Below are 11,626 nucleotides of genomic sequence, written 5' to 3' on the forward strand. Positions count from 1 at the left end.
AATAACTTTAATGAGAAGGTTTGATACCACAAAATTCCCACTTCTGACATCAATGTATATTTGCATTATTAATTGGGTCAGTGACCATTAGATAATCAGTCACTCTGAGATGTGCCAACTGCTGTCACATGTCTCTGTCATTGGCCTGTTAGGGTTGCTGCTGCCTTGGTGGATCTTGTTGCATGTGTTCTGTGTCGTGTACTAATTTACATGTCTCTGACGAGCATCTTCTGCTTCTGTGCTCTCCCCTAGCCTGCCACGGTCTTCTTCCACAGTACACAGAAGAATCGGAAGGCAGGAGGGTCATATTCAGCAGATTACTCATTGTCATCTTTCTTGTAAAAATCACCATCTGTGTGATTTTTGGATCCTTGTAATTTCATTGGTTTTGTTCAGAAATTTGTAGAGATCTACAATGATTTCACTCTCAGAAGCAGTGGAAGTAATTTGCTCTATTCTTATTCCTCCCTGTCTCTTTCTTCTTAATAATAAAAACCAAAAAGTCCTTAAACAAAAATTGCAGCTGTGCATATCTGAAAGTTATACCTGAAGCATGTCATGTAAGGCTGTGTGATCTGAAAAATTCATGGCTGTCAAAATAATTTTTTCTATATTGCTGGTATTCCCAGTTTTAGTAGTTACTTTCTGGATTTTACTCAGGAATCTTTTCTTCTTCACCACTTGTCTTCAAAGTTTCAAATGAACTTTTCTTCAAGCCTTAAAACTGTGCAGTTATGACTCTGCACCTCCAAGGAAAATCATATTTGTAAAGTGATTTCCATAACTGCAGATGAATAATGTGTTCTAATATATGAGTGCAGAAACCTTGTGACAGCATTGAGAGAAAACCCAGGTGATTGCTCGAAAGGAATCCCTTATTGTTAAATGGAAATTTATTCTTCTGTGAAGAATGGCTTTATAAAAATGGCATAATAGAATATCTCCATATTTTTCATTTAAGAGAAGTAATCTTTTTAGCTTAGTGCTTTTTCATTGAGTTTTTCAGCAGTAGCCAGTGTTCCAGTTGTTGCAGTATCTGATAGTCAGAGAGAATGAGGATTTATTGCTGCTACACACTGGTTCTGCCCTATTGTGTTTTAGTGCTGACTCATTGAGGTAATTAGGCCAAAATTGTTGACATTCAGTGTTGGAGATTCAGACTTACTTGCAATTCTAGAGATAGAAGGTGATACACATCATTCTCCTCTGTAGTTTTAGTTCATCAGCAGTGAGTAAATGTTTCTAAATTGGGAAGAGCTAACTTTATATGAAAGGAGGTAGAACTGACAATTAACACAGGGGTATTTTTTCCCTGTTACTTCTTAAATATGTTTTACTTGAGAAGCAAGCTTTTGTGAAGTACTGTATTCTCATTGCAGTGTCACCAAAGTACAAGACTGTAACTCAGAAGTGAAATGTGAAGCAACTTTTGGTATTGATGACCAGTGAAAGCAGCACTTTTCAGAAGCCAGCATTCACTATATTTTTAGATTCTTTTGGAATAATTCTGTAGGAAAAATACTAGGGCCTTGTTTGGGCCCAATATGCCTGGGAGGGTCTCCTTGCCGTGCACAGTATGGAGCTGCAGCTTAAGCCATTCCAGCCAGACTTTCTCACTGATGCCACAGAATCACAGAATGGTTAAGGTTGGAAGGGACCACTGCAGGTCATCTAATCCAACCTCAGTGCCCAAGCAGGTCCCCATATTATTCCATTATGTCCAAATGGCTTGTGAGTATCTCCAGTGAGGAAGACTCCACACCCTCTTTGGACAATCTGTTCCAGTTCATAGTCACCCACACCCACACCCACCTCTTCAGGTGTAACTTTCTGTGCGTCAGTTTCTGCCCTCTGCCTCTTAAGCTATTGCTTGGCACCACTAAGAAGAGATGTCCCTTTCTTACAAACATGAACAAATTTAGAGTTAATCAGTGCTTGCTTTTCATACTTTTGTCTTGAGCAGCAGCGAAACTTGTTGATAAGCCTTATGTGATTATAACATCAATTAGTGCTGGAGAAAGTACATGTGATAAATTGCTAATTCAGTTTACTGTGCATCTTGCTGTGTAACTGAGCTGGGGCTGAAGAGCCTATTAACCCAAATTATGCTAAGTGCTCCACTGATTTTGTGCTAGATGTCGAGGGCGTGTAAAAGAAGGAGCTTGCTTGTAGCCAAGTAACACAAAAGGCTCCGTGACAAAGCAGCATGGTGATCCCAGCGTCCTGACTCCTGCTCCCCTTAGTGCCTCCAGCTGGAACTGCTGAGGTCTCACCCAGTGTAATCATGGCAGTGCAATTTTTTAAGATGGGAACTATGAGACAAAAACATCATAGACACATTGACATCTCTTATAAAATGGGGAGCTTATGCATAAGTAGGTGAGATACTATTAGTTTTGCTGGAAACTTAGGCATTCTAAAATAAACTTACAAATATATTTTGAGGTCACTTCACACTTCCTAAAAAGGTTTGGCTTTTTTCTTTCACTTAGTAACAAAAAACAAGCACTGACTTTTTATGGCAAGCCTCAGACTGATTGCTTTTTGAATAGCTAAATTAGATAGCTTTGGATATGGAGGATATGGAGAGCTTTGCAGAGAAAAATACCACAGCTATAACAACACCAAAGTTGATTTTGACTTCGCCTACCTTTTCTATTTTACAAGCTGTGGCTTTTAGGCTGATCTTAACTTTACAAAAACTAAACAGAGCTTTATTATGTATCATATATTTAATATTTGCTACTGTGTTTTCTTCTGCCTCTAATGCATAAGCATGTTTTCCTAACTCAGCTGGTTCTTTTTTCATTAGTTCTAGCAGCATATATGTAAATCTTTATTTTGTGTACCATAAAAGGTAGTGAGGTTTTCCAGATTGAGTATGTATTCTATAAAATTGGCGATTGTCATGTGTTAGACTTTAAAATTTTGTTTCAAGAAAGAAGGAATGATCTTACATCTCCTGCTCATCCCCAGATGCAACATACCTCAGTGGACATTTTTTGCTTGGAAGGGGGGCCTATGCTTGGTCTTACAGGCTGTCGTTTCAAATTCTGGAGCCAAAATCTGTAGCTGAATAAGGGGATTAACTGCAAAATTAATTCTGGGAATATGCAACACTTTTGAAAATCAGGTGTTTTTATTTAGCTGCCTCCCAACTGATGTTGCTATCTAATGTGACATCCCAAGTTAGAGCCACAATGTTTTAATGGAAGAGGAATCTTTCATTCCTCAATCTGCTGAAATCAGACTTACTTCCTGCTCCTCTGGTCTTCAGTGGGAATTTTGCCAGTAAGAAATGCAGGACTTGGCCCCAAGTTGGTTACATAATGAGGTATTACACGCTTGTGAAAGTCAATGACAGCACAAGGTTCATTGCCCTATTTCATAAAGGCACTGAAATCTACTTACAGTTGTCGGCTCAGTGAGAATTTATTAAGGATGCAAAATCTCATTGGAATGTATGCTTTCTGTTTGAACAGATGATACCGTACATGAGTCAGCCGAGCCTTCCCGTGGCGAGAATGCGGCACAGACACCACGGATACCCAGTCGGCTTTTGGCAACTCTATTGTTCCTCCTGGCAGTGCTTTTGATATTATAGCACAGTATGCTCCAGCAACCTGTCACAGAAAATATCAGGGTCTTGGAACATCAAAGATCCACCTAAATGCTCATCCCAGGAAAGGGACTTTATTGTTTTTGCAGATGTCAAATTGTTATTTTTCCCTTTTCTTCTCCCTTTTAGCCTGAACTCAGCAAAAATTTGAAGGGGATAACTAGCTTCAGCACCCACCCCTACCTACCCTGTGACTTTCTTAACCCCTCCATATAAATAAAAGGACTCCAAATGAAAATGCCAAACTATAATAGTGACACTAGTGATTCTTATTTTCCTCTGCATTCTCCTTTAAGAAGTCACCTCTGTTAGCTCACTGTGTCATCCATACATGGACAAGGAAGTGTAGTGGCAGATGCAGTCAGTGAGGAATGAGGAAAGTGAGTGAAAACCTGGGAGAGTCTTTCTCTGTGATACAATATTTATGCCTTCTCATTCAGCACTGTAAGATGGTCATGCAAGGCATTGTGTCACCATGGCAGGACTGGAGGGGAGATGTTAAAACGTAATATAACACCATTTCCTCCAGAAGTTTCTAAATGAACAGGCTTCTGAAAGGGGAAGATGATGTTTCTTATAGGACTGTCTTGAAACATCTTTGACAGTAAAGTTTGTGCTCACAAATAGAAATGCTGTCTTTGGTGAGAGGAAAAAGTTAGGAATGTTAGCACACAGCAGGCAAGGTCAGATTTAGGAAACTTCACTGGGGGTGTGAGTGCCTCTGTTATTTCGTTTTAAGGGGATAATGCACACCGGATTATTTTATTTTAAAACAAATCACCGTGGTGCTAAAATTTTTTCTTGAAATGCAGAGGCACTTTTGAGAATAAAGTGACCTTCCCCAGCGCTGACTTAGTAGCTGATGGCCTTGGATGCTGCTCTGGGTGTTAATACATGCTAAAAGAGGACATCGGTGGCCAGAGGAAACGTTTGGGACACAGGATCTCCAGTGTGCTCTTGATTTGTCTCTCCTGTAAGTTCCTAAATCATGGGAATAAATCACATGTAGAAGAAGCCAGGGCAGTCTAATAGCGTTGTTTGGTGGGGGGAAAGAAAAGAAGTGTGAAATATGAATTCAGTGTTGATTTTTTATCTTTTCCCCTTCCAGTACAGTTTGAAGAGTAGAGGAAACGTGTTTATCAACTGGAGATAAACTAGATGGGCTCCCAAAGACTTAACAAAATATTTTTTTAAAAATCCACTAGAATAGAAAATACATTATTTAGATATACTTTATGCTGAGAGTGAGTATATATGCTTGTCCTATTTAAACATGTGAGAGAAGCAGTAACCCTTGATGCAATTAGGAAATGGGACTGTCTTGTTTGGTGAAATTAGGAGTGACCCTGTTTAAGGAATCTGAGCCTTGGCTAACAAAACTTTAAAAAGTAATTTGCCAGGAAGTGCAAGCCTTGGGGTATTTTTTGGCTAGGTTGCCATGAAATTTGGACTGCTAAGCATAATAAGTGAAATTTCAGACCCAGACTGAAACAGAGCTTTTCTGACAAAAACTGTGGTAATTAAGTTAAATGTGAACCAAAACATGGAGCATATTCAAGCAAAACAAGATTTTTCTATATTAATTATCTGTCTGTCATTACAAAATTGAGTGATGCCATTAGTGGACAGCACTTCATAGGCTTTTTACTTTTAAATGAAGAAAAGCCTTCCAGAAGTTGAGGCAGGAGAGGGGAAAATAAATTTGAGATGTAAAAGGAGGTTTTATGCATTCTGAGCTATGACCTGGGCTTGCCTGATATCATACATGTTCATGAATGCAGGGCCTATACTTACAGGAGGAATGCAGGAAATTTGCTCTTAGTGTGAAGTGCACAGAATAAAGATACACAGTCCAAACAGTGAGGGAAGTCATCATCTCATTACAGGCTGTCTGGTACTTTGCTCTCTTTAATGTGTATATACTTGATACACACACTAATACTTCTTGTAGGTAGGAATTAAAAAAGCTTTGGATGAGGTGAACTTAATCAGAATGCACCTTATCAAATGGATTATTAACCAGAGTACAGATAATATTGCATGATGTGTAACCATATTAAAATAATTTATAGCAATTGCAGGCAATCATGCCAGTAGTGCAAATTTGATGTAGAAATGGTCATCCTTTGTCTCTGAATGAAGACATACATTCACCTACAGTAAAGGATTGTCACTAGTGTTACTCCTGGTGAAACTCACTCCTTCATATTGTCCCAGAGCCTTGCTGTGTAGGTGAGGGATTACACAAGCGATGATCCCCAGGCTGCTCAGCATGGCTGGGAGTAGTGTTCCAGGCACTGCCAGTTGGATACTTGATGGCATTAGGCAATCCCAGTCATACCAAGTACATAAATGGTGGGCTTTGTGTTGTGTTGCAAACCTCTGGATACTTTAAATGCAGATGTTGCTGAAAATTAAGATTTTTGCTCCCTTACCCTTCATCTGCCTCAGCTCAAGTCTGAGGTACAGATTCTCCCCAGTCTAGGTGGGTTACTTATGCCCATGACCTGCACTTCTGGCTGCCAAGGGCATTGCAATGTGAAGCAGGCAAAATAGGGATCAGTCAGTTTAGTGGATACTGTGTATCCTTCAATAGACAAGGTTACATTTCGTGTTAGTTTAGAATATTGTTTTGTACTGTACCTACCTGGATGGCAAAGGAAAGACAAGTAAAACTTAAAGCTATGTTCTTTAAATTCTGTATTATTAGCAACCTCTGTTGTATATAGTGTTTGATAATAAAGTATTAATTTGATTCTTATGTCTTTTGTAAGTGAGAACAATAGACTTTCAGGATATTAAAATCACATGTTGATTACAAGACAGAGCTTTGAAGCATCAAGTGTGATCATGGCTGAGAACTGAGAGACAAGTGGCCATGACACTGCAGCATACAGGACTCATCTTTGAAAATTGTTCATCTGTTGCAAGACTTCACAATGTCAAGACCTGGAACAACATGACTTTTGATGATCAGTGTTTTGTCCTCAGTGTTTAAAGGTCTTATGTTGGAGCCCTGTGATTTCTGTGTTAGTTTTGTTCTTTTGTATCATGTTTGTTTCTAAAAAGACTTTGGGGATATAACAACTTTTCTGTTATTTTGTTTGTTTCTTTCTTTTTAATTTGTATTTTTTTTCCTCCTGCTTTCCTTCTGGATTTGTTTCCATTAATAGTTTTTTCCAGAAAGGATCTTGCCAGTGTCATGTGCGATATATGTATGTACTTGGTTCCAAAAGAACTAGAAACAAATTTGGGAGGTACTGAGAGTAGTTGAGTAGATTGTTTCCTTTCCTCTATAATTGTGGAAGGAAAATGGTTGTATTTGTACCTGTTGATTCCCACCCCTAGCCCTCAAAACTGAACTTAATCCATTGCCTTACGAGTGCAGTGGTTCAGTCACTTTCAGAGGTTTAGAGTGTTAACTCTTCCCCTCTTTTCATTACACTTGGATTTTGTAATCACCAGTTTTAATGTACAACCCTCCACACTTCTCTTCCCTCTTCCTGCCCTGCCTCCTCCCCCACCCTCCTCCTTTTTTAATTTGGAGCTGTGAATGGGCAGATCTGTTTCTGGTCTGGCACCACTGAGTTTTTCCCATGCATTTGCCCTCGAGCTTCTCAGATGTGAGACAAATCTCCCTACAATAGGCTTGCTGCCATTGTCTGTACAGTTTAATAGATGCTGGCATGTTGGAGGTTACCCATGAGTGTGCGAAATCCGCTTACCATGCTTACTCTTGACACCCCATTGAAGACACTCATTGTGTATGCATCTGGGTATGAAAGTCCAGCTCAGTGTGGTCCTGTGCTTGTACTGCCCTGCTTTGCAGTTTCTTTGCACTTATTCATTGAGTGCTGTTTTTGAAATGCTTACATTATATAAACTTAAAAGAAAATGTTAAAAAAAACCCACCCAAACCCCCTGCCCCATAAGATCTGTATTTGTATATACACGTGTCCGTACAATTATACTTAAATAAAATTAAAGATTTTCATCATTTTAATTGGTTCTTTTAGACTACATTTTTGTTTAATTAACTGTCTTTTCATTTTGTGGGCTGTTTTTTAGTTTCTACCTTACCCAGAAGCATAGAATGGTTGGGGTTGGAAGGGTCCTTTCAAGGTCTCTAGTCCAATGCCCCTATAATGAGCAGGGATATCTTCCACTAGATCAGGTTTCTCAGAGCCCCATCCAAGCTGACCTTGAATGTTTCCAGGGGCACGACAGGCAATGAGAGGAGTATGAGTGGGAAAGGGTGAAAAATGTGCGCCATGGGCACAACAACTGAGTACCTAGAGCTGTAACTACCAATATCCTAGCAGATCTCTGCCCTTCACCCTTTTTAATGTGTTTAAAGCTCTTCCACGTACTTAAGAGGGTAAGGAGCTATATCAGCCAAGTGCTGGTGCATTACATGTTTGCCATCATCACTTTGCCCTGCTCTGGGCCTCGCAAGCAATCTTCCTTCCCTGGGTAACAAATGCTTGTAGGGTGCAACTCTTGCTTCTTGAAGAGCAGAATCAGTCCCAGAGCTGTGCAAACAGGGCAGTTGCAGTCTGCCCCCTCTCCTCAAGATGTCTCTCATACTGGCAAAGAGATGAGGTTGGAACTGGCTTTGGAATATCAGCCATCTTTTTTCACAAAACATGCTCAGAGCAGCCAAGCCTAATGAATGGGAAAAGTTGACCAAGGGTTCATCCTGAAGGGAAGGGGAAGAAAAGTGGAAGCAAGAAACTGGATGGCTTTCCTTCCTTCCACCCTCCCCACAGAGGCTGATGTAGAGGCCTCTCAAAAAGTACAGGACTGTGTTGGTGTTGACATATACTCAGGTCTGAAATAGTTGTCTTTGGCAGTGTCTGCTCACTACTCATATGATACATTGAACCTGAGAATTTAGGTTGTAAAAGGTGGGGAGTACATACTAAAACCTGTAGTTCAGGCACTGTGCATTCAAAACTGCTATAATTATACTGTGTTAGCATTAAACTCACAGAAAGCTTTTTATTATATTTAATTAGTTGACAGGGCAGCAAATACTAATTATAACTTACTATAACCTTCCTTAAAAATGAGAAGTGACAGCTTAGTGAGAAGAAAAGTGTGTCTGAGTATTTGATACAAAGAATTGATACACCAGATTATTTTTCCTCTCAAGCTGTGATGTTACAGCCAGGGCAGGGTTATAAGTGACACATGTTCAGTATGTTTTAACATAATAGCCATGTCCAGAAAATATCCTGCAGTCTGACACACTTAATAGCCTTTGCTCAGAAGACACTCTGCTTTTGCTAAGAATGGTATTTGATTTCATTTTTCTGCATTAGTGTGCACAATGGGCCTTTGTACTCCCTCATCTTCCCCTCTGCAGAATATTTCTGCTCACAGAGTACCTCTGAGGGCATTCTTAGGAATATTCAGGCATGTATCATACTGCTATAATATGGTTGTGTGCCAAAGTGGTTTCATTCATTTAAAACAAAGCTTTGATTTTTCAGGTTAGGGATGTGGTAACCAACTGGGATGGTTAAATTTTTTACAGGCTTTAACAGCACAGGAATGAAAAGTGCCTCCTTCTTATTTTTGTTAGCATTTGCCCTTCCTGGGAAGTTTAGTTTAAAACATGATGCAACTTTATGTTACAGGTGTATGCACAAGAGCCCAAACCAAGACTCAGTCTTCACTGTAAGGGCTGCAATGCAGACAGCTCTTATACATGACTATTTGTGTTTGTTTTCAACACATTTGATTTACTTCTGCTAATCCAACAACCTGAAATACCACCAATTTGAATTTCTGTTAAAATTTTCCCTTAGACCACATAGAAGCTTTTAAAGCAGTCTTTGTTAGATGAAAAAGTAACCTCTAAGGAAAATTCAAAAAGGAGAGATACTGCAAAAATGTGCTACGTAGGTTTTCTGTTGATTCTCTCCCCCCAGATAAATCTGTTAGCTGACTAATACTGTCAGTCATTTTTCATTTGGAAGGCTTCAAACCACAAGATAACTCTTGTAGCCACCAGCACATCTTGAAACACTCATTTTTTCTATGATGGTTCTTCACGCAAGTTCTCATGTCCTTTGATTACACAAGGTGGAGTATAAATATGAGAAATTGCAGGGTGGTAAGCTAGATATGTGTTTGGAGAGAAAGAAGAAGAATTTTCTGTTTTGCCTGGCACTTTGTGAATACATATAATGCATTCAAGATCAAGACTATTGAGTGATTTCTAGATGCCTCTCCACCTTGTAATCTCTGAAGTCAGGGAAGGATGGAAGGTACCTCCTGCGGAATATACAAGCTCAAGAGTCACAGTTCTTGGACACAGCCAGTCTCTCAGTTCTTATGTTAAAAGCCTTCTCTCCCTAAGTGCTATTTTGTGGGGCTTGCCCACTTAGCAATATATGCTTTCCATATATAATTTTCTTCTAATTTTAACATTTAAACACATTTATCTATCCACAGTCAAAGTGCTGTTGGCAATACTGACGTTTTTGTCTGAATAGTATTTGCAAAAGGAAAGGTCAAGTAAATTGATAGGATACAGAAGGTGTAAGTATCCCTCTGATCCTTGTTCTGTTGAGAACCAATTGTGCCTTTTGTTCTCATGTACTGTAAGTTACGGTGTCTCAACTAATTGCTTGACTAATCATTGACCACTAGTCCAAGAAGTTTATGAGGCTTTGTTTTTTCTCTCCTCTCTGCCACTTTACCTATATCTGAACAAAGGAATAAGAAGTCTAGAAACTGAACACAGCAGAAGCAAAGCATCTTTAGGTCTAACATGGCAACCCTGAAGTGGTACTGAAGTCCCAACCCATTTATACTTGGGTATTGGGAATAAATGGAGTGTTACATACTGCAAATGACAAGCTGTGATCCCACAGCAGCTTTCCTTGCCTGAGGAGGGTCAGAAGAATCAAGTCCTTGGCTGGGTGTGAATGCTTCAGTGGAAACTTGGCATGCTGTGCATTACATAGCACTGCGTGTATCCCAATGTTTCTGTTCACTACAATGAGGGTGGAGAAGGGGTGGGGAAGAAAGAGCTCATTCAGTCACAGATGGCTGAGCAGCAGTGGGAAGTATGCAGCAGACTTGAAGCCCAAAAAGTCGTTACTGGTGTAACTGTGAATAGAAGATTTGCTTATTTGTGGAATTTGTAAAAACATGAAATAGAAAACCTGGGAAGTGCCTGATTGTGTTCTCTAGTCTGTGCTTGCAGAAATTAAGAAAAGATTTACCACTGATTCAGGCCAACATTGTTCTGTTTTGAAAACTCGCATTCAAAATGACACACCTCACCTTGCTATTCTAAAACAGGAATAACTTGGAAGTCTTGCGCTCTGCAGGCTCCTCCTGGAGCTGCTGCATGTGGAGCTGGGAGCTCAGGATTTTGATAAACCAGGCCCTCATGAGAGGTATCCCTCAGCTACAGAGTACTCTGTGTAGCTGATGTTTTAATGGTAGTTTTTAGAATTTGTTTGGGGAGTAACTTGTTGTTTTATCTCTGCCATCGAAAAGATCTTCAAGCTGAAGCAGGATTGAAGAGTGTAGGTATAGTGACTTTCACAGGGGTGAATACAGCTACATTTTGATTTAGCACACCTGCAGAGAGAAGAACGGCAGTTCTACCTTAAAAAAGGATTGAAAAAGAGTGTGGACCATACACAACTGCAATGGTTAGACATTAAATGTGAGGCAAAGCCGATAAACCCATGCAGTGATGCTTATCATACTTTCTACTTTAGATTTACAATATCCTGGTTCTTGCACATAATTGCATTACAAAAGGCCTTGCATTCCCCTTGACACAGAAGCCAAGACAAGTGTGCATATCATCCTTCCTGGTGAATTCATGCCCGTTTTGTTGTTGTTTGTTTGATTACTTATTCTGCATTTATTTGCAGGTAAAAAGAAAGGAAAACTCATGCATGCTTCCTGTGCTCTGGTCTCATTAGCCAGATTTCCTCAAAACTCTTGTACTCCAAAGAAGTTTTGCCAAGCAGCTAA

At 39.7% G+C, this 11,626-nt stretch overlaps 1 protein-coding gene across 4 annotated transcripts in view; it reads left to right on the forward strand.

The window, feature by feature from the left end:
- EFNA5 (ephrin A5) overlaps positions 1–7,622 on the forward strand; it is a 206,558-nt gene extending 198,936 nt beyond the window's left edge. For 3 of the 4 annotated variants that reach the window (XM_032095624.1, XM_032095626.1, XM_032095625.1), the window contains one exon: positions 3,483–7,622. In XM_032095624.1, coding sequence (XP_031951515.1) covers positions 3,483–3,604 — 122 coding nt within the window. In that variant the 3' untranslated portion in view covers positions 3,605–7,622. The remainder of the gene's footprint in view (positions 1–3,482) is intronic. The other variant, XR_004237405.1, reaches the window with a different exon arrangement.
- The last annotated feature ends 4,004 nt before the right edge of the window (positions 7,623–11,626 follow it).

This window comes from Corvus moneduloides, chromosome Z (genome assembly GCF_009650955.1).
Source record: "Corvus moneduloides isolate bCorMon1 chromosome Z, bCorMon1.pri, whole genome shotgun sequence".
NCBI lineage: Eukaryota > Metazoa > Chordata > Aves > Passeriformes > Corvidae > Corvus > Corvus moneduloides.